Below are 23,420 nucleotides of genomic sequence, written 5' to 3' on the forward strand. Positions count from 1 at the left end.
AATACTATGTTTTAAATGAGAAGTAGGCATTGGTCTGAAGCCAATAAAGTCAGGAAATTCACATGACCACCACATTGCATACTTCACCCATGCTCTACCAAGGTTTTCCGCACACAGCTTTGACCTACTACAGTAGCTATGTTGGTCTGTTGCTTAGGATTAAAACATTCTCAAACAGTCTAGCTTAAAGTACCTTAAAATAGTTCATTTGTACCCATTAACTAAAGACATGAAAATGTGCTTTAAAGTTTACTGAAGAAAGGCCTAGTACTACATTACCTATAAACAATAGTGAGTTATTACAAAATATGAAATGTACAATAAAACGTTTTCATTGGATATAGTACAATTTGTATATTTGTATATTATGCAGTGCATTTGGAAAGTATTCAGACCCCTTGACTTTTTCCACATTTTGTTACTTTCCAGCCTAAATTGTTGTTTTTCCTTCATCAATCTACACACAATACCCCATAATGTCAATGGAAATATATATTTTTGACATTTTTGCAAATTTATTAAAAATACAAAACTGAAATATCAGATTTACATAAGTATTCAGACCCTTTACTTCAGGACTGGGCAATTATTTTCAATGGAGGGTCACATTAGAATATATTTTTGCCATCTCAGGCCAGAGTCATATTACAGGATTATACATCATGTGTATGACTGTGTTGACAGATATATCTACTGTAAAATCACATCCAGATATGCTGCTTATTTTTTATTTTTTTTTTAACATGAACAGAAATAATCCACATCCACATTCTCCTTTTGGTAGGTATTTTCATGATTAAACATGCAATGAACTACACAGAGGGAAAAGTACACTGTACATTAAACACCACAGACAGAACTCTTAACGGGTATGCACAAAAACACAAGACAGAGAGAACGCTCAACATTACATTTAAACTACTCAATCAGTGAGGAGTGAAGTCTCTGATGGGCATTGACTAAAGCAGTGAAGTCAGGTATAGTTTCTGATGTTGCTATGCGCAGGATTGCTGAGAGGTGAGAGTCAGTAAGAGATAATCTGTGTCTTGACTTGTTATATTTCACCACTAAAAATGCCTGTTCACATACATAGGTTGACCCAAACAGTACAAACATCTTTTGAGCATGACTCCTAATAATTGGAAAATGTTGTTCATTGAGAGATGCATAGGACCTCGTCAGTGTCATTGTTTTGAATATTTCTCCAATCACTGCATCAGACTGAAGATCGATAAGCTCAAGTTGCAGGTCAATGGGAGCGTTATCCACATTGAACCTGAAAGGAGAGGAAACCAACAGCATGTCATTTTCCAACACTTTGAAATCCTCAAAACGACGAGAAAACTCACTTTTCAAAGCACGCAGCAGCGAGGTATACTTCTCCCGTTGGTCATCTGATAGGGAACAGACTAGCAGTGTCGGAAGGTGGGTGAGATTGTTAGCTTCTACTTGGCGGGTCAGGAGGAGTAATCTTCCCTTGAAGGCTTTGACAAGGCTGTACATCTGATGTACAAAAAAGCCCTTCCCTTGTAGTTTGTAATTCAGTTCATTCATGAGTACCATGATGTCCACGGTGAAGGCAAAATCAGCCAACCATTCTTTATCTTGCAGGAAATCCATATATTTTCCTTTGCAAAAACTCAGCTATCTCCGACAGGTCCCACACACTTTTAAGCATCTTCCTCAAACTCAGCCATCTCACGTTTGTGTGGTAGGGGAGATCTGCGTGACCTGATTCTGTCTCTTCCAACAGCGAGACAAACTGCCTGTGGTTTAAAGATTTTGCTGTTATGAAGTTTACCACTTTAGTGACTGTATCCACAACATGGCTCATTTTCAGAACACATTTACAGAGCACCTCCTGATGAATACTGCAATGTAGGAAAATCATTTTCTTATCTGGGTTCAGCTCGGCTACTTCATATTGTATCCTTTTCAAAAGGACAATGTTTTTTCCTGTCAAGTTTGGGCACCCATCAGTGGTCGCACTGAATAACTTTTCAAAACTCAGTCCCAGCTTTGCCACACACTTATTAACCTCGTCCAATAAATATTTCCCTGTGGTTGTGCTCTTCATTGATTGCACTGAAGCAAGCTCCTCTGTAATTTCAGTCTGCGGTTATGCCGCGTAAGAATATCAACAACTGCGCCGTGTCACATGCATCACTGCTCTCAACCAGGGCCAAGGAGAAATAGGTGAAATCCTTTACTTTGTCTTTCAACTGTTGTTTCATAGTCTCTGCGACGTCCTCAACACACCGTGTCACTGTTCGTCTTGACAGGGAAACATTTTCAAACAGAGTCTATTAAACATTATTTTATGATCTTGCCCTCAGGGAATGGCTTGCTATGTTTAGCAATTTTGTGAGACAGTACATAGCTAGCTCTCACAATTCCGTCGTTTGCTGAATGCAGTTTTGTGAAAACTCCTTGCTGTTTTGCAACTGAGAAAGCAACTATTTCAATGCACTTGCCCTCTGCTCAGAAGACATATTCCTATATTTCTCTGCATGCTTCGTCTGGAAGTGTCGGGACAATTTGTAGTCTTTCAAGACAGCGATGCTCTCTTTGCACACTAAGCACACAGCTTTCCCTGATACCTCAATAAAGAAATATTTCGATGTCCATTTATACGTGCCTTCAAAATAAATGTCCCACAAGCGGTGGGAGTTACATCAGTACACATAGGCGAGTATTCATTGGGCTTTTAATTTGAATAACAAATACATTTTTCTAAACTTCACTATGGCAAATTCTTTATGTGATCTGAGCATGATTCCCCGGGCTGTATTGAATCAGGTCGCTGGCCACATACAGCCCCCGGGCCAGCCCTTGCCCAAGCCTGGTCTATGGGAAGTAGATCGATGTAAGTCTCTGGTTGTCCACCAGAGGTCACAATGTCCTTAGTTGTAGCCTTCTTTGTCTTGGAGTGTTCTCTTCAAATGGATACTTCATGTGTCCCACACAGTAGTGAGAGGGATCTGTTCTTCCCTCTTGTCTTTGGTCAGATTGTCCTAAACTACTTTACAGACTGTGCAGACTGTGACTCGTCGAGAATTTCAGAGGGTCTTACCATTTTCTGGTCTTGTAGTTTTGTACGTTTGCCCACTGACAATGTACGTTTGCCCACAGTCTATAAATGTAATAGTTGGTTTATTTGAACAGTGAGAGACAGAATAACAACAACAAAAAATCCAGACAATCGCATGTCAAAAATGTTATGAAATGATTTGCATTTTAATGAGGTAAATAAGTATTTGACCCCTCTGCAAAAGTTGACTTAGTACTTGGTTGCAAAACCCTTGTTGGCAATCACAGAGGTCAGACGTTTCTTGTAGTTGGCCACCAGGTCTGCACACATCTCAGGAGGGATTTTGTCCCACTCCTCTTTGCAGATCTTCTCCAAGTCATTAACCTGTTGAGGACAGACCTTCCGCCTGCGGAACCCCTAGCCAACAGCCAATGGCATCGCACAGCGTGAAATACAAAACCAACTAAAATACCACAATTCAATTTTCTCAAACAATCAACTCTTTTACACCATTTTAAAGATACGACTCTCGTTAATTTAACCACATTGTCCGATTTCAAAAAGGCTTTACAGCGAAAGCAAAACATTAGATTATGTTAGGAGAGTACATAGACACAAATAACCACATAGCCATTTTCCAAGCAAGCATATATGTCACATAAACCCAAACCACAGCTAAATGCAGCACTAACCTTTGATGATCTTCATCAGATGACACTCCTAGGACATTATGTTATACAATACATGCATGTTTTGTTCAATCAAGTTCATATTTATATCAAAAATCAGCTTTTTACATTAGCATGTGATGTTCAGAACTAGCCCAGAGAGGTTAATGTGCTTCTTCTTGAGCCACTCCTTTGTTGCCTTGGCTGTGTGTTTTGGGTCATTGTCATGCTGGAATACCCATCCACGACCCATTTTCAATGCCCTGGCTGGGGGAAGGAGGTTTCACCCAAGTTTTGACGGTACATGGCCCCGTCCATCGTCCCTTTGATGCGGTGAATTTGTCCTGTCCCCTTAGCAGAAAAACACCCCCGAAGCATAATGTTTCCACCTCCATGTTTGACGGCGGAGATTGTGTTCTTGGGGTAATAGGCAGAATTCCTCCTCCAAACACGGCGAGTTGAGTTGATGTCAAAGAGCTCCATTTTGGTCTCATCTGACCACAACACTTTCACCAGTTGTCCTCTGAGTCATTCAGATGTTCATTGGCAGACTTCAGACGGGCCTGTATATGTATTCTTGAGCAGGGGGACCTTGCAAGCGCTGCAGGATTTCAGTCCTTCACGGCGTAGTGTGTTACCAATTGTTTTCTTGGTGACTATGGTCCCAGCTGCCTTGAGATCATTGACAAGATCCTCCCGTGTAGTTCTGGGCTGATTCCTCACCATTTTCATGATCATTGGAACTACACGAGGTGAGATCTTGCATGGAGCCCCAGGCCAAGGGGGATTGACAGTTCTTTTGTGTTTCTTCCACTTCTGAATAATCGCACCAAATGTTGTCACCTTCTCACCAAGCTGATTGGCGATGGTCTTGTAGCGCATTCCAGCCTTGTGTAGGTCTACAATCTTGTCCCTGACATCCTTGGAGAGCTCTTTCGTCTTGGCCGTGGTGAAGAGTTTGGAATCTGATTGATTGATTGCTTCTGTGGACAGCTGTCTTTTTTACAGGCAACAAGCTGCTGTTAGGAGCACTCCCTTTAAGAGTGTGCTCCTAATCTCAGCTCGTTACCTGTATAACGGACACCTGGGAGCCAGAAATCTTTCTGATTGAGAGGGGGTCAAATACTTATTTCCCTCATGAACCTGTCTGGGAAACGTGGGACGTTTGCGTCCCACCCTTGTCAACATCCAGTGGAATCGCGTCGCGCGAAATACAAATACCTCATAAATGCTATAACTTCAATTTCTCAAACATATAACTATTTTACACTATTTTAAAGATACACCTCTCCTGAATCGAACCACGTTGTCCGATTTCAAAAAGGCTTTACAGCAAAAGCAAAACATTAGATTATATTAGGAGAGTACCCTGCCAAAAATAATCACACTGCCATTTTCAAAGCAACTAGCATGCATCACAAATACCCAAAACACAGCTAAATGCAGCACTAACCTTTGACAATCTTCATCAGATGACACTCCTAGGACATCATGTTACACAATACATGCATTTTTTGTTCGATAAAGTTCATATTTTACATCGGCGCGTGACGTTCAGAAAATATTTTCCCTCAAATGCTTCCGGTGAATCAGCGCTACAATTTACAAAATTACTATTCGAAAACATTGGTAAAATATAATTTTGTCATTCAAAGAATTATAGATTAACATCTCGTGAAGCAACCGCATTGCCAGATTTAAAAATAACTTTACTGGGAAATCACACTTTGCAATAAACGAGGTGCTATGCTCATAAAAATAGGCTAGGTGATACAGGTTAGCGCCATCTTGGACTCATCTAAAATCAAATATACTATTGTAAATATTCACTTACCTTTGATTATCTTCATCAGAAGGCACTTCCAGGTATTCCAGGTCCACAACAAATGTAGTTTTGTTCGAAAAAGTTAATAATTTATGTCCCAATAGCTCCTTCTTGTTAGCGCGTTCTGAAGGCTACTCATAATGTACGAAGCGTGCGGGACTTGTCCTCACGAATGTGTAAAAAAAAATGTATTTTTGTTCGTTCAAACATGTCAAACGTTGTATAACATAAATCTTTAGGGCCTTTTTCAATCAGAACTTCAATAATATTCAAGGCGGACGATTGCATTGTCTTACTAAACATTTCGGAACTAAAGAGTACCCACGGGCACGCGCGTCATAGTAGTAATGGCCCTCCTTCTATGACAAATTTTCCAGGCCTCTCGTTCGGTCAGTTTTTACCTGAGAAGACTCAAACCACTTTGTAAAGACTTGACATCTAGTGGAAGGCTTAGGAAGTGCTAAATGAATCCTAACTCACGGTGTGTTTCATAGGCAAAGGCTTGAAAGTGATTCCACAAATCAGATTTCCACTTCCTGTTAGGATTTGTCTCAGGGTTTTGACTGCCATATGAGTTCTGCTATACTCACAGACACCATTCAAACAGTTTTAGAAACTTCAGAGTGTTTTCTATCCAAATCTACTAATTATATGCATATTCTCGTTTCTGGGTAAGAGTAGTAACCAGTTTAAATCGGGTACGTTTTTTATCCGGCCGTGAAAATACTGCCCCCTTTCCCCAACAAGTTAAAATGCAAATCAATTTATAAAATTTTTGACATGCGTTTCTCTGGATATTTTTGTTGTTATTCTGTCTTTCACTGTTCAAATAAACCTACCATTAAAATTATAGACTGATCCTTTCTTTGTCAGTGGGCAAACGTACAAAATCAGCAGGGGATCAAATACTTTTTCCCCCCACTGTAGACATTCATTTTCCATATTCCATCTCTCATCATTCCCAACATTCTTTATGTTAGAAATATTGTTTTAATGCCCATTGCTTGATGTTGAAGTTTTGGCGGCAAAGTCTCTCCATAAGACACAAAGACTTTCCGATCACCCAAACTAGTCCCCAAAAGGAATCGCCTGCTGCCTATGATTTACGATCAACTTGAGGCATCATAAAATCCCCACATCCATCCCTCTCCCCCTCTGTGGGAGAGCCGAGAGCTCTGTAGTGCTGATCCACTGTAATCTGACCTTTTGGATCCTCACAGGAGAGTAATGACTTTCCCCCGCTGATGGATTCAACCTTGGAAGGATCCTGCAAGTTGCAACCCACCATAGGAATGACCATCGGATGTCCTGGTTTGTGGATCATCGTAGCAGTCTCCCCCTGGTGGTTTAACCTGGTAGCATTTCTGAAAGCTGCAGACCACCACAAGAATGGCCAGGGGATGTCCTGGTTGAGGTTCGCCATTCCGGACCAGTCGTCCAGTTGTCCAGGCTGGTAGATCTAGGCAGTAACTTAGGCAGATGTTAACAACGCACAACACTCACGAAATACATAATTACATTTCTTCCCCAAATGAGCAGCGTTGTGGCACTAACTGATGGTTGTAATGGAAACTTGTTATTAGCTCTATTACTTCCAAAGTCATGGCATTGTGTCTAATGTTATATCTAGGGTGTTACTACTTAGTGGTGTGTTGCTTAGGGTACTATCCTAAGTTGATAACATCATGATAAGTCTACAGCTGTAAGGCACCAACCTATGGACCTCTTTGGAGAAGCTGGTGTGAACTGTAGATGTAGAGTCAAAGGCCTCAGGGTAAATTTTCAACTTTACCAAAGCTGGTATTTTGCTCGGACCCTTAAGTGATCCTAGCATAAATCCTTGTTAAATGTTCCATTGTACATGTGTGTTTATGCTTACACAAGTGCACATGCCAAGGGAAAGAAAACCAAGTATCCTGGTAATCTGCAACCTGTTCAGAATGAGTCTGACGTCATCAGATCATTTCCAGGTCAATGCCTGGAGGTCAGTAAGAATTGATGTCGACCTCAAGACATATGGTAAGGGGACCTGTAGTAGTTTTATTACACGTCAATGTGTCTTATCCCATTGTAGTGGCGATAGGTATGAAGGAGTCTTTTTCATAGCTATGTTATCCACGGAGGAGCTAACCTCATGACGGAAGTACTCTATAAGCACTGAACCAGTCGTACGTGGTGACTTCTAACTTTCCTCCTGAATTGAGGGTTCTATTTATTAATGGCATGTGTGTTAACCTGTTAGGGCTAGGGGGCAGCATTGACACGGCTGGATAAAAAACATACCCGATTTAATCTGGTTACCACTCCTACCCAGTAACTAGAATATGCATATACTTATTACATATGGCTAGAAAACACCCTACATTTTCTAAAACTGTTTGAATGGTGTCTGTGAGTATAACAGAACTCAAATGGCAGGTCAAAACCTGAGAGATTCCTTTACAGGAAGTGGCCTGTCTGACCATTTGTTGAACTTCTTTTCCATCTCTATCATTTACTAAGGATCTCTGCTCTAACGTGACACTTCCCACGTCGTCCATAGGCGCTCAGAGCCCGGGAAAAAACAGAATGTCGTCATTCCAGCCCCAGGCTGAAACACATTATCGCCTTTCTCAAGTGGCCGATCAAGAGACACTAGCTTATGCGCGTGACCCCGACCGCCCCCGCCTTTGGGATTTTTTCCTCTGTTTGCCGAAAAGGAGATTCCCTGTCGGAATATTATCGCTTTTCTACGAGAAAAATGTCGTAAAAATTGATTTTAAACAGCGGTTGACATGCTTCGAAGTACGGTAATGGAATACTTAGAATTTTATTGTCACGAATTGCGCCATGCGCGTGACACTTCTTTACTATTTCGGATAGTGTCTGGAACGCACGAACAAAACGCCGCTATTCGGATATAACGATGGATTATTTTGGACCAAACCAACATTTGTTATTGAAGTAGCAGTCCTGGGTGTGTATTCTGACGAAGACAACAAAAGGTAATGACACTTTTATAATAGTAAATATGATTATGGTGAGTGCTAAACTTGCCGGGTGTCTAAATAGCGAGCCCGTGATGCCTGGGCTATGTACTTAGAATATTGCAAAATGTGCTTTCACCAAAAAGCTATTTTAAAATCGGACATATCGAGTGCATAGAGGAGTTCTGTATCTATAATTCTTAAAATAATTGTTATGCTTTTTGTGAACGTTTATCGTGAGTAATTTAGTAAATTGTTAGCAAATTCCCCGGAAGTTTGCGGGGGGTATGCTAGTTCTGAACGTCACATGCTAATGTAAAAAGCTGTTTTTTGATATAAATATGAACTTTATTGAACAAAACATGCATGTATTGTATAACATAATGTCCTAGGTGTGTCATCTGATGAAGATCATCAAAGGTTAGTGCTGCATTTAGCTGTCTTCTGGGTTTTTGTGACATTATATGCTAGCTTGAAAAATGGGTGTCTGATTATTTCTGGCTCGGTACTCTGCTGACATAACCTAATGTTTTGCTTTCGCTGTAAAGCCTTTTTGAAATCGGACAGTGTGGTTAGTTAAAGGAGAGTCTTGTCTTTAAAATGCTGTGAAATAGTCATATGTTTGAAAAATTGAAGTTTTTGTATTTTTGAGGAATTTGTAATTCGCACCACGCCTATCATTGGATATTGGAGCAGGTGTTCCGCTAGCGGAACGTCTAGATGTAAGAGGTTAACTACCTTGTCGGTTTTAATGTAACAACGATATCCAATCAGTTGAGATATGCTGGATATCATAAGTGTAACCAATAGTTCAAATGTGAGTATACATTCACCACCAGGGTCACTTATCCCTGAGGGCTGAAACCACATGGGATTCCCGCGAAGGCAGGACTTCTGTCAATACTTGATCAGTACTGTGGGAGTTGGCTCCAATGAGCTTGCATAAGCAAATTTAATTAATTAATAAATTGTAATGATAAATCAAACCTGTATAGGCTATTTGGGAATTTAACTTTAATTAACCTGAAAGCGTTGCGGTATCTACGCTACCGTTCAAAAGTTTGGGGTTACTTAAAAATTCCCTTGTTTTTGAAAGACAAACTTTTTTATCCATAAAAAAAACATCAAATTGATCCAAAATACAGTGTGCACATTGTTAATTAATGTTGTAAATGACTATTGTAGCTGTTTTTTTATGGAATATCTACATGGGCGTACAGAGGCCCATTATCAGCAATCATCTCTCCTGTGTTCCAATGGCACGTTGTGCTAGCTAATCCAAGTTGATCATTTTAAAAGGCTAATTGATCATTAGAAAACCCTTTTGCAATTATGTTAGCACAGCTGAAAACTGTTGTTCTAATTAAAGAAGCTTTAAAACCGGCTTTCTTTAGACTAGTTGTGTATCTGGAGCATCAGCATTTGTGGATTCGATTACAGGCACAAAATGGCCAGAAACGAAGACTTTCTTCTGAAACTCGTCAGTCTATTCTTGTTCTGAAAAATGAAGGCTATTCCATGCGAGAAATTGCCAAGAAAAAGAAGATCTGGTACAACGCTGTGTACTACTCCTTCACAGAACAGCGCAAACTGGCCCTAACCAGAATAGAAGGAGGAGTGGGAGGCCCCGGTGCACAACTGAGCAAGAGGACAAGTACATTAGTGTCACGTTCTGACCAGTAAAGGGGTTATTTGTTATTGTAGTTTGGTCAGGACATGGCAGGGGGTGTTTGTTTTGTGGTTCGGGGTTTGTTGGGTTATGTTATTATGTAAGAGGGGTGTTTGTTTAGAGTGTTCTGGGGTTTTTGAGCTATGTTCTTGTTAGTTTATTTCTGTTAGTCCTAGTCTTTCTATGTTTAGTTAATGGGGTTGACCTTCAATTGGAAGCAGCTACTCCTCGTTGCTTCTAATTGAAGGCCTTATTTAAGAGGGATGTTTTGCTATGGGGGTTTGTGGGTAGTTGTCTCCTGTTTAGTGTCTGAGCACCTGATAAGACTGTTAGTGTCGTTTGTTTGTTTTGTATACGCGATTTGTTTGTTTTTCCTTCTTCACATTAAAAAGATGAGTATACACGTTCCCCCTGCGTTTTGGTCAGATCATTACGACACCCGTTACAATTAGTGTCTAGTTTGACAAACAGATGCCTTACAAGTCCTCAAGTGGCAGCTTCATTAACGTCTCAACGTCAACAGTGAAGAGGCAACTCCGGGATGCTGGCCTTCGGTGTTCTTTTGCCCATCTTAATCTTTACTTTTTATTGGCCAGTCTGAGATATGGCTTTTTCTTTGCAACTCTGCCCGAGATTTGGATATTATTCAAATGATCGACCTTAAAAAGATTTGCTCGGAAATGTAACTTCCTTATTAAATTGAATGAGACAATGATATCCAATCAGTTGAGATTGGCTGGATATCATAAGTGTACCCTGTTGTAACAGACGAGAGCATACAGTTGCTGTCACATTGATAAGGGAATAATATGTTTAAAGGTAAATGATTAAAGAATCCAACCCTGAAACGTAACTAATTAGTAATTAGTAGTTATGTAGCATGTATAATGAATAATTAAAGTACTAAACGTAAGTCCCATAAGGTCTAGTAGAGACCCAGGAGGAAGAGAAATGTGTGTGTATTAGTGTGCCTAAGAAAATAGCGAGAACAATTAGACTGTGTTTGACCCGACCTAGTGAGGAACTTTGAGAAACTTATGAGGAGAAAGGGAGTAACTTTCAAGGTTCCTCTAATCTAGGGGGAAAGGATCAGACAGATTTTACATTTTACATTTTAGTCATTTAGCAGACGCTCTTATCCAGAGCGACTTACAGTAGTGAATGCATACATTTCATTTTCATTTCATACAATTTTTTTTCTTCTTCGTACTTGGCCCCCCGTGGGAATCGAACCCACAACCCTGGCGTTGCAAACACCATGCTCTACCAACTGAGCTACGGGGAAGGCCCCGTAGACAGCACTGGGCAATGATTAACAATGGTGAGAACTCCGGGGAGGGATACAACTCACCTACTGTGTATGTATGTGTGTAGGACATCTACTGTTTGTGTGTAGGTATGTGGGGAGTGAGCATAAAATGAATGTCTTTGTATTATGGACTTCAGAACGTTCTCTGAATAAACTGTACGAACCTTTTGCAGAAGCTGAGTCCTTGCCTAATTATTCTTAAGGGCTGTCATCGGAAGAAGACCAAGGTGCAGCGGAGTTAGTGTTCATCTTGACATTTAATTCAAACAAAGAGAACACTATACAAAAAAAAACAGGAAAACCGACAGCCAAACAGTACCGACAGCCAAACAGTACCGACAGCCAAACAGTACCGACAGCCAAACAGTACCGACAGCCAAACAGTACCGACAGCCAAACAGTACCGACAGCCAAACAGTACCGACAGCCAAACAGTACTGAACAGAAACAATTACCCACAAAACCCAAAGGAAAAACATGCTCCTTATGTGTGACTCCCAATCAGCAACAACGAGCTTCAGCTGTGCCTGATTGGGAGCCACATACACGGCCCAAAACAAAGAAATACAAAAACATAGAGAAAGGAACATAGAACGCCCACCCAATGTAACACCCTGGCCTAACCAAAATAAAGAACAAAAACCCCTCTCTATGGCCAGGGCGTTACACAGTGTCTTACAAACCTTGGGGATTAGTCAAAGCTTATTGATTGTTAGTTATTATCATTGGGATAGAACATTCTTCTGACAGCTTGGTCCTTCGAAGCCGGAACTCAATACCTTTTTCTGTCGTTCCACCGAAACCGTGGACGGTTAGGGCTATTTTCTGGGGAATTGTCTCGGTAGTACGTGCCTGATTTTAAAACTATAGACAATTATATATAGGGTTATTTGCGAGGAGTCACGGTCATTTCAATAGCGTTGGTGGTATAGTGGTGAGCATAGCTGCCTTCCAAGCAGTTGACCTGGGTTTGTTTCCCAGCCTATGCACCAGTGGATTAAAATTTGAGTTACTGATTGTAATTCAACTATTGGTATGTTTTGCCTGGAACGATACGGTTGTTATTGTTTGTTTAAGATATAAACCGAACGTTTTGATAGCTTGTTTAGGTAAAATTGAAAGACTAATGCATTCAAAATAATAGCGAGGCGAATTCGATAAAGTACGTTGTCTACGGCCTAAATGGTCGGATGACATGATATAGAGAATGGGAGTTATATTTAAATAACTGAATCAAGGAAGAGACAGTTACCTAAATCTAATGATTTATAATGAGCAGATGGGTGATTGCGATAGAGTTGTACCCACCGAAATGTGTTTTTTATTCTAAAAGAGTTGAATGATGTATGTTGTAAGTTTGGCGATTTACATGGTACTTATAAGTCTTGGACTTTTCATAAGTGTAAAGCCGAAAGAGAGGAGAAAGTTGAAACATTGGTTTTAAGGGGGTGATACGTTTTTGGAAAAAAATTTAAATGTTCAAAATTTGGCCCCTGGCTCTTGACTTGATGTGCATTTGCAATATGAAAATTTACTGTGGAGTGCGCTCGCCATCTATTGGATTTTTGCTGTGTGACACTTGGCATTTGCTATATGACATTTGCCATAAGCTTTGAATGAAATGCCGTCCATTTAAGTGGTATTGGACATCGTGTAAATGTTTCGTACGGTGCCAATATGTTCCCATTCATTTTTGTCCATTTCAGGGGGGTCTTCCCTTAATAGAAATGATGCATCTGAGCAATTTTAACTGGACCAAAGATTTCAGGTTTCATGCATCTATTCACCTGGAATCTGGAAAGCTGGTCCAACTCTGAGAGCCATCTTTGCCATGGTTTACAGAGTTCCTCTGGAATGGGCTCATCCCAGCCACACTTGATCTTGCAGAGCTCTTGGAGGATCTGCTTGGGCTTCAGAATAAAGGGAGCAAGGAAACCTAGTGGATCGTAGACTGAGCGTACAGTTGAGAGGATACCTCTTCTGGTAGCTGGTCGGCCCTTGATCATGACTCGGTAGATGAATAGGTCATTCTCAATGTTCCATTGGATACCAAGCGCTCGTTTGAAAGGCAGTTTTTCTCTGTCGAGATCCAGTTCCTTTATCTGCTTCCCTTTATGTTCATCAGGGAGGGAGGCTTATACAGCACGGCTGTTACTGACCCATTTGGTCAACTTAAATCCACCTTGAGAGCACAGATCCCTGAGATCTCTTCTGAGAGCTATAGCTTGCTGTTCTGTGCTCACTGACTTGAGACAGTCATCAACATAGAAGGTATACAGAACAGTATCGGTAACCTCCTTATCATATTTCTGACAGTTATCTTCTGCGGTCCTTCGTATTGCAAAGTTTGCACAGCTTGGTGAGGAAAAAGCCCCAAAGAGATGGACTGTCATTCTGTACTCCTCCACTTCTTAGCTGGAGTCATCCTCTGGCCACCACAGGAAGTGCAGGAAGTCCACGTCGTTCTCCTGCACACGTACATGGTGGAACATCCCTTCGATGGCTGCCATAATGGCAATGTTTTCTTGACGGAACCTGAGCAAGACACCTATGACTGTTTGCTAAGTCTGGGCCTTGAAGCAGTTCGTTGTTAAGAGATGTGCCTTTGAAAGACGATGCACAGTCAAACACCACTCGAATGGATCCCTTGCATTTATGATAGACACCATGGTGTGGTATATACCACAGCCTGCCATCATTCCGCCGGAGCTGCTCTTGAGGCACCTTTTCAGCATAGCCTTTCTTGATTACCTCATCCATGAAGCCCTTGTATTCCGTAGCAAACACTTCATCCTTCTTAAACTTTCTAATGAGGTTCAAGGTTCACTGCTCTGCCATCGGAGAGTTGTTTGGCATGACCACATCCTTATTTCGAAGAGGTAAAGGTAAGTTATAGAGGCTATCGTTAAGAGCTACAGAGCTTAATGCCATCTGCATGAACTTGAGATCTTCAGCTGACATCTTACTCTTCCCTTCATACTCCTTTTCAAAGAAATCATGGTTGTACTGTACAGATTTTCCAATTTAACAATGGATATGTGGTTGGTAGTCACTGTAGGATGTCTGCATTAATCCGTAGCAGTACAGGGGTTAAGTGGACCATTTATCACCCATCCTAATACTGTTCTTACCTAATACGGTCCTTTTCCTTCACTATTAATGATCTGCAAGGGTTCTGTCACCTTTGGGGCATTGACTCCAATCAGCAACTCAATGTCAGCATCAATCTCATTCAGTTGGATTTTCTTTAGATGAGGCCACCTTTGGATATCTTTCTGAGTGGGGATGTTGTCTCTTGTAACCAGGATTTTGCTATGTGTGTAGGCCTTTGGGAGTTCCAAAAATGTTTTGTTGTCTACGCTACCTACCTCCAAACCAGATACCTCATAGCTCTTGACAGGCTTCTCCTGTCCCATTGTCCGTAGGAGAATTTCCATCTTCTGACCTTTAACATTAAGCTTCCTCATTCATTTCTCTGTACAAAACGAGCTACCAGGATCAAGGAAAGCATAGGTGAACACGGTTTTGGTTCCCTTTGCGACCTTCACTTGAACAGGGATTATTGCCAATGTGCAATCCCTACCGGCCCCTGTTCCTTCACTGTCTCCCAATAACACGAGAGCACTGCTGACAGATGTTTCCTCCTGCTTGGCTGCTATTCTACCCCCTTCTGACCTTTGAGAGTCTGACCGCTCTTCCTTCTGACATGGAGATCTCTCATTTCCTTCCATATGTAGAATGGTGGGGTGCATGTCATTCTTTTCTTGCAGTCTCTGCTCATGTGACCTTTAGTCAAACAACCAAAGCAGAAGACATTCGTTCTCAAGACCTCAATCTTAGTGTCGTGTGACTGTGCTTTGACTCGCTTACACTCAACCAAAGGATGCTTACCATCGCAGTACATACATGGTCCTGAGCCTTTGGGGGCCTCAGGTGCGTTGCTGCTTTGTTTTTTCCCTTTGGATGTCATTTCCGTTGAAGGGCTTTCAGCTGTGTCATCCACAACTACCACTGATGTAGCAAAGCTGCTTCATTTGCTCTTTGATTTACTCCATCTGGAGTCTGTTATGGTCTTTATTTTTGGGCTGGATACTGGGTCTTTAATATTGCCAAACAATGGATCTTGGTCTCTCCATGAAAGTCACAAGGTCACGGAATTTGGCTCTACTCTTGCTTCTCTCTGAAACATCAAATGCGGTTGACCTCCATCTCTCTCTTAGCTTGTGTGGAAGTTTGGATACAATCAGCTTCAAACTGGAGGGAAGGTTGAGCTCTTCCATGTATTCCTGGTCTTGCATAGTATTGTAACAGCCTCGCAGATAGAGCACATAGCTATAGCTTTTCCATCATCAGCCTTAACAGGATTCCAGTTCAGAGCCTTTTCCATGAAAGCAGTGGTGACTTTTATTTCATTGCCAAAGTGCTCCTCCAGCAATCGTTTAGCCTCAGTAAAGCTCCTTCGCGCATCCATATGAAGACAGCTGCTGACCAGATCCCTAGGCTGACCGGAAGTGAATTTCTCGAGATAGTAGAGCCTGTCTTCACTGCTACTTGTCTTGGCCTCTATGCCATGCTCAAATGCCTGCATAAAGGACTTGTAATCCAAAGGATTACCCTCAAATGTTGGTATCTCCCTAGCTAGGAGTGTAGCCTGTTTATGTTGTACTATGAGCAGGTCAGCTATCTCATTCTGCCTCTTCCTATTTCTGGATTCAAAATGGACTCTAGTAATGTCGACGGTAAGTCTAAGGCCCTTTGCAGTGGGGTTTTTGGAACAGCACCTAACTTTATGAAATCTATGAATGCACTGGGATTTTTTCAGGTAAGCATTCATTCCATTTCGGTTGGCTCCTTCAGAGACTTGTGAATCCGTTTGAATGCTCTCAAGGATCTTTAATTTAGCATCTGATGCTGCTACTTTTGCTTTCAGTTCCATTGCCTCCTTGGCTGACTGCAGTCGAGCCTTCTCCAAATCCAATGCATGCTTTTCCTTTAATATAGCCGCTTGATGTTCTTGAACCTCTTGATTCAGTCTTTGAAGGCCTCTGTGATGGCACATTAAAAATACTGTCATCTGGGTCAACCATTGTTTGTGGGTCCTGTTGAGTATTTTTCATTGTTTCCAACTCGTTCAGAAATTCTGCAAACGATTCCATCTTTCCAATCAATTGTGTCATTTTCCTTTCATTCATCTGGTAACACCGCACCTTAAATTCAGTGAGGATCGAATCAAATATTTCAACAGCTTCATTCACAATTTCAACATTTCCTTCCTCAAGCAAAGCTTTGATTTTGTTGATTTTGCGTGTGCACCATCCAAGTTTTCCTCTACGTATAGAGCTGAGCTACTTTTTCTGCCATAGCAGTGATTTGGGTTTGACATTAAGACATTTATTTCTCTTTTTATTCACAATGACACTTTGTCGTTTTAATACGTTTACACGTTTTGAGTCGCGCAGTTTATTCCATCCTTTGATTGCACTCTAGCTCAGTCGGTATATTTTATTTCAACATGCAACGTAATTCCATTATTTTTGTTGATTTGTTTAGTATTTTAGTATTTAGTATTTCCGTTTATCAAACATTAGCGCCCATCGGCACTTTCATCCTTTGTTTGACCAAACACAATACAATTGTATGGAACCAATGAGTTCATTCATAAATTCTCAGTGGTTACTCACGACTGCAGAATTGTAGGACTTGAAATCTTTCCAGAGAACTGTCCTCCCGGTCCAAGTGCGCTCAGGTGAAGAACAATAATCCAGCATGTGTAACGGAGCTTTTCTTCGGCTGAGTTTTTTGACTAATGTAATGGCATATTTTCTGCCCTGCCGAGAGAAGGGCTATTTCAGACACACACTCACCGCAGGCTTTACTGCACGTCCGTAGAGATGATGGCAGTGTGGCTTCATCGTTCAAGCATATAAAACTTACAGACTTTCTAATATAGAAGATGGGTAAACGAAAATGTTCCTTATAATTCCTCTATTTCTAATAACTTATAAGTGCAATAAATGAAGGCTATTGTGTGCAGTAAATTCAAGATATCATGTAAGTGCGAACAAAAAACTATTCCGCTCCCCCATCTAACCAAGACTCCTCCTCGTAGGCCCGACTTCCTCCCTCAAATAACCTTTCCTCCTCCTGTAGCCACCGCACTGACCGCAAGAGGGGTATTCATCTCCAATAATGGCTTCGCACTAATAATTAAACTAATAATGCTCTGGTTATTGTATACAAATACAAATTGGCTATTTGGCTCTAAGAACAGCTTAGCACACTCTTGGCATTCTCTCAACCAGCTTCACCTGGAATGCTTTCCCAACAGTCTTGAAGGAGTTCCCACATATGCTGAGCACTTGGGCTCCTGAGTGGCGCAGCGGTCTAAGGCACTGAATCTCAGTGCAAGAGGCGTCACTATAGCACCTGGTTTGAATTCAGGCTGTATCACATCCGGCCGTGATTGGGAGTCCCATAGGGCGGTGCACAATTGGCCCAGCGTTGTCAGGAGTAGGCCGTCATTGTTTTGCCTTTACCTCCCTTATCTCACCTCATTTGCTCAAATTGTATATAGACTTATTTTTCTACTGTATTATTGACTGTATGTTTGTTTTACTCCATGTGTAACTCTGTGTTGTTGTCGCAATTGTAAATGAGAACTTGTTCTCAACTTGCCTACCTGGTTAAATAAAGGTTAAATCAAAAAAATAAAAGGCAAAGGGTGGGTACTTTGAAGAATCTCAAATACAAAATATATTTTTGATTTGTTTAACACCTTTTTGGTTACTACATGATTCCATGTGTTATTTAATAGTTTTGATGTCTTTGTCATTGACCAATGCTTGAAAGATTGCAGGTGAGTTATTACACAATGTAGAAAATAGTAAAAATAAAGAAAAACCATTGAATGAGTAGGTGTGTCCAAACTTTTGACTGGTCCTGTACGTCAAAATGTAAACCAAACTAGTTGCAACTGGTATTCCTGTGACGAAAGGTTGGACCCAGGTGCAGAGAAGAGACCAGATGAGGAATCAGTGGTTAAGGATAAACATACTTTACTGAGAAACAGTAGCTGCAGGATCACAGTACACTTAGGGGAAAAACAACAACTAAGTCTCGAAAACTCACTCAGCAACCACCCACACACAGTAAACAATTCTAGCTTCTGCAAAGGACAACAGAAAACACACCTATTTTATCAGGGAAATCAGGAGTGAATTGGACACACCTGACTGTCGTTAATGTCTCTAGGATGGTTAGGTGGAATTCCACATTCCACCAGAGGTAATATTTTGGTATAATTCTGGAGATTCCCCTGGGTAGGACTAATCAAGTGCACTTATGTGGGCTACCAACATACTTGCGTGCAAGCAGGCATGCCCTCTGTCATGTATGTAACATAATGTAATATTTTGTCTCAGCAGAAATGTCATACTGTAGTAGTCAAATCTCCAGTGTATGGTGTAGGCTACCTACCTACACGCATGCAAGCATACATACATACATGCTTACAGGCACAACATTTCTTGAGACAACACCCACTTGAGTATGACACACAACATCAACCCATGTAGCTATGTAACACTGTAGGGTACAGTATTCTGCACTACCATGATGCGTTCTCCATTTGTTAATCCCCCTCCCCCATGGCATGGTTGCCATCCATGCCCTACTTTACGGTGCAGTAAACATGTATGTCTCCAGCCATCTACAGTCTGAGTGCATGGCAGGGAGGTGGAGAACCCCTCGTCTCTATAACCCACTCTCCACCACGCAGCCAGACGGAGAGCACTTAAGTCATATCAGCTGCTTCTTTAGGGGGAAGAGTGGATTTGATGGCAGGGATGTAGGGAGGAGTGTCTGGCACGCTGGTTGGCTTTGTGTGTTTGAGGAATTCCTGTAGCAAATGTGTGTTTTTCCATTCTTCCATCCAGCCCAGATCTGGCCATGCCTCGGGCCGGAGTAAAACCCATCTGAACCCGACTGTGGCAGCTGAGCTCATTACAGTCCTCGAATCACACAAGGCTGACAGGCCAGTTAGCTCCCAGAGTTACCTTTAATCCAATCAGCTGTTTCAACATCACCTTTCTCATACAAAGTGTATTGGGCCAGCTATATAGCAATGTCTAGCATCCAACACCATCCTTGGTCAAAAGAATCCCATATGCCGAGAGCCTAGATAAGGGGTAGGTTCGGTCATTGCAAAGGGGTGCTTGAAATCAAGGGTGTACGTGCATATACATTGTTTCATGAAGGTGCTTCTGCAAAGGCAACCCCCTCCCTGGAGCCATCCATGAGAATTCTCTGGGGGGTTTTGCCAAAATTACCACTGAGCAGGAAATATTACAGACTGTGGCTTTATTGAAGAATCCCATCACCTGAGAGCCTCTCAGATACATTTCACATTTTTAGTCATTTTGCAGACGCTCTTATCCAGAGCAACGTACAGTTGTGAATGCATCCTTTTCATTTCATGTATTTTTTTTGTACTGGCCCCCCATGGGAATCGAACCCACAACCCTGGCATCGCGCACACCATGCTGGCCTTGCAAACACCATGCTCTACCAACTGAGCAACAGGGAACACTTCTAAAATGCATTATTACAAGTGCTTTTCAAGACACCAAAAGTCACTTTACATAATCAGCAATAATCATCAAGATAAGGCAATACAATCACATTAAAATCAGCAAGAATCTAAAAGTACACTGAACATGATGACTGACTAACCAGGGGAGTAATGTTAAAACATGAATTCTCTCCCAATCTGTTGATATTACAGCTTTCTGGAACACATGAATGGAAGTTGCATCCAGCAGGGTGCATCATTCTGCCTGAAGTCATCTGGGAAAGAGGGTAATACAGAGAAAGATATATATTTTTTATGTAGCGAAAAAAAAGGAACACATTACCTTGAAAATGTATTTTTACATCTATCAAAATGTTTGATGAATAATGTGAGGGCGAGTGCTCTGGCGACAGCATCGTACCTCCATAGTTCATCTCCATACAATGCTCACGACCATTCGTGTTGTCGTTCCAAGCACCATGGTTGCTGTTATCGGGTTGCCCCTGGCCCCAGTTCTGGTAGCTAAACCTGGACCCATCGCTCCACAGCCAAAGACCCTCCTAAAGAGCATACAAGCAGATGTGTAACCAGCAGACACTATACATTATATAAAAATGATTTAACCATGTTTTGAAGCGACAGTGGAGTAAAACAAGCTTATATTTCGGGTAAGGCACCACTAGGCATTTATAATTATATTCTCAAAGAATCAACGCATCTTACTGTATATGTTTCAGGAGTGTTAAACAGAGTGCTTCTGACCTTGATGGCATCGTTGGCTCCAATCCAGGTGCGCTGGGCTCCGTTGGCACTACTTTGGATGACTGACTGAAGGAAGTTATACTGGGAGAGGCTGTGCACTGATGCCAGGTTACCTCCCAATAACAAACAGTAATGCTAGAGAGAGACAGAGAATCACACAAAGGTAGAATATTTTGTTTCATTTTTATAACCTTTATTTTGACAGGTAAGTCATACTGAGACTGGGGTTTCTTTTACAGATGAGCCCTGCATAAATACTATCAAAAACCTACAATATACATTACAAAACATATTAACAACAGACACATATATCAACATAGATGTCTCCAATATTTACTCTGAACTGACAAAGTGGGACCAGGACATCTAATTTCAGAGGGCTCCGTAAATTGTTCCAGATGAAGGGCACAAAAAACTAACAGCAGCTTTACCCAACTCTGTGGAGACCTTAGGGGCCTCCAGTGTTATCCAAGCCTGGGACTGGGTTTGGTCATTTGGAAGTCTAAATTGAATTAATGATGATAGATATATGGGAAGTTTCTGCATGAGTTTCTAAATATAAAGAGAAGGAATAGCATGTCAAGTTTTAGTTTAGCAACCCGGTTAAACACACTAATCCTATGATGTTTAGAATTAGTAAATCTGGCCTTAAATATGGAAATGTGTTTATAGCAATTTACAGGTACCTCTGCCTCTGGCCATTTGACCAAGAAGGGGACGTAGTGATAGCAGCGTGTCCCATATCTATGCCAACCAGGTGGGCATGATGAACTCCTGGTTTGTAGTTCCCGCTTCTCCTTCGCTCCCATCTCCTCAGACTCTGTAGGGGGGAGAGATATAATGCAATATCATGATGAAATGATTAGTTCCGACAACACAATCTGAGTGGTCAAAAGTGCGTTCCAGCCGTGATGTTATTGAACACAGCACCACAGCTATCTGTGCATTATCAGTCCATTAACATTAGCAAACCAACGCAATATTATAGTTTTCTGCAGGTTTCAGAAATCTTGTTGATATGGGATAAGGCATTTTACCGATTGGCAGGTTGCTTATCAAGTTCTCCATAATTTGATTCTCTGTGTCACTCAGATCCCCTACAACAAAGAGAGACAAAGACAGAGGAAAGATGAATACTCATGTGCTCTTTAAAGTGTAGAATGATATAATCAAACTGCATCTGATGAGTGTGAACAGGTAATCAAACCATTGTTAAGAATACCTCTATTACCTACACTTCAATAAACACCTCTGTTATCTACACAGTAACTAAAAGGAGTACACAAAAAATCTGGTGGAAACTATGAGGTATATCTCTCTTACTTGCATCACCCAGAGCAAAGGCAGCGCTGAGAAGCATAAATATGGTCAACATAGCCATGGTGATACTCTCCTGAGAAAAAGAGAAAATGAGAGAGAAAGAGGGAGAGAGAGACTTATGACAAATTCAGCGTCAGACAGTAAGTACTTTAGAACGTAGGTGGAGGTGAGTATAGTGGACTTACCTGTTGTATAAGGAATCTCTGGTAGGTTCTGTTTAGTTGGAGAAAGGGGAGCACTTATATACACCTGACCACAAGGAAGCAATTATCGTTTTTTATCAATAGTTAACTAATATAATATCTATTTCCTTCTCCTGACGCGTTTCTTATCATCATCAAAAGAGAGGAGCAAATATTCCTAATTGGGCAGGTTATGAGTGGTGGTGGAGGGCATGTTGCTCATACACAGTGCATTCAGAAAGCATTCAGACCCCTTAACTTTTTACACAGTTTGTTACGTTGCAGTCTTATTCTAAAATGGATTTAATTGTTTTTTCTCCTCATCAATCTACATACAATACCCCACAATTACAAAGCAAAAACTGAAATATCAAATTTACATTCAGACCATTTACTCAGCACTTTGTTGAAGCACCTTTGGCAGAGATTACAGCCTCAAGTCTTCTTCGGTATCACGCTACAAGCTTGGCACACCTGTATTTGGGGAGTTTATCCTATTATTCTCTGCAGATCCTCTCAAGCTCTGTCATGTTGGATGGGGAGCGTCGCTGCACAGCTATTTTCAGGTCTCTCCAGAGATGTTCGATCAGGTTCAAGTCCGGGCTCTGGCTGGGCCACTCAAGGACATTCATAGACTTGTCCCGAAGCCACTCCTGCGTCGTCTTTGCTGTGTGCTAAGGTTGTTGTCCTGTTGGAAGGTGAACCTTCATCCCAGTCTGAGGTCCTGAGTGCTCTGTAGCAGATCTCTCTATACTTTGCGCCGTTCATCTTTCCCTCGATCCTGACTAGACTCCCAGTCCCTGCCACTGAGAAACATCCCCACAAAATGATAATGCCACCACCATGCTTCACCGTAGGGATGGTGCCAGGTTTCCTCCAGACGTGACGCTTGGCATTCAGGCCAAATAGTTAAATCTTGGTTTGATCTGTGCATTTTACTTAGGAGTTGCTTCCGTCTGGCCACTCTACCATAAAGGTCTGATTTTTGGAGTGCTGCAGATATGTTTGTCCTTCTATGATAGGGAATCATCTCTGGTGAATCTCTGGGCTTCCTCATGTGATGCTCATGTTGTTGATGATTATGTGAAGAAGAAGAAGAAGTTTTAATGTTTTTTGAGA

At 41.4% G+C, this 23,420-nt stretch overlaps 1 protein-coding gene across 1 annotated transcript; it reads right to left on the bottom strand.

Annotated features, from left to right (window-relative positions):
- Positions 1–19,809: 19,809 nt before the first annotated feature.
- LOC106576105 (ladderlectin-like) lies at positions 19,810–22,189 on the bottom strand. The gene is made up of 6 exons (XM_014152991.3): positions 22,123–22,189; positions 21,837–21,896; positions 21,486–21,619; positions 20,800–20,934; positions 20,459–20,597; positions 19,810–20,312 (listed from the first exon to the last, which is right to left on the bottom strand). Exons 1-6 carry the CDS (start codon positions 22,178–22,180, stop codon positions 20,245–20,247), a joined length of 594 nt encoding a protein of 197 aa, XP_014008466.1. The 5' UTR covers positions 22,181–22,189; the 3' UTR covers positions 19,810–20,244.
- Between the last annotated feature and the right edge of the window lie 1,231 nt (positions 22,190–23,420).

This window comes from Salmo salar, chromosome 17 (assembly GCF_965601325.2).
Source record: "Salmo salar chromosome 17, fSalSal1, whole genome shotgun sequence".
NCBI classification, from domain to species: Eukaryota; Metazoa; Chordata; class Actinopteri; order Salmoniformes; family Salmonidae; genus Salmo; species Salmo salar.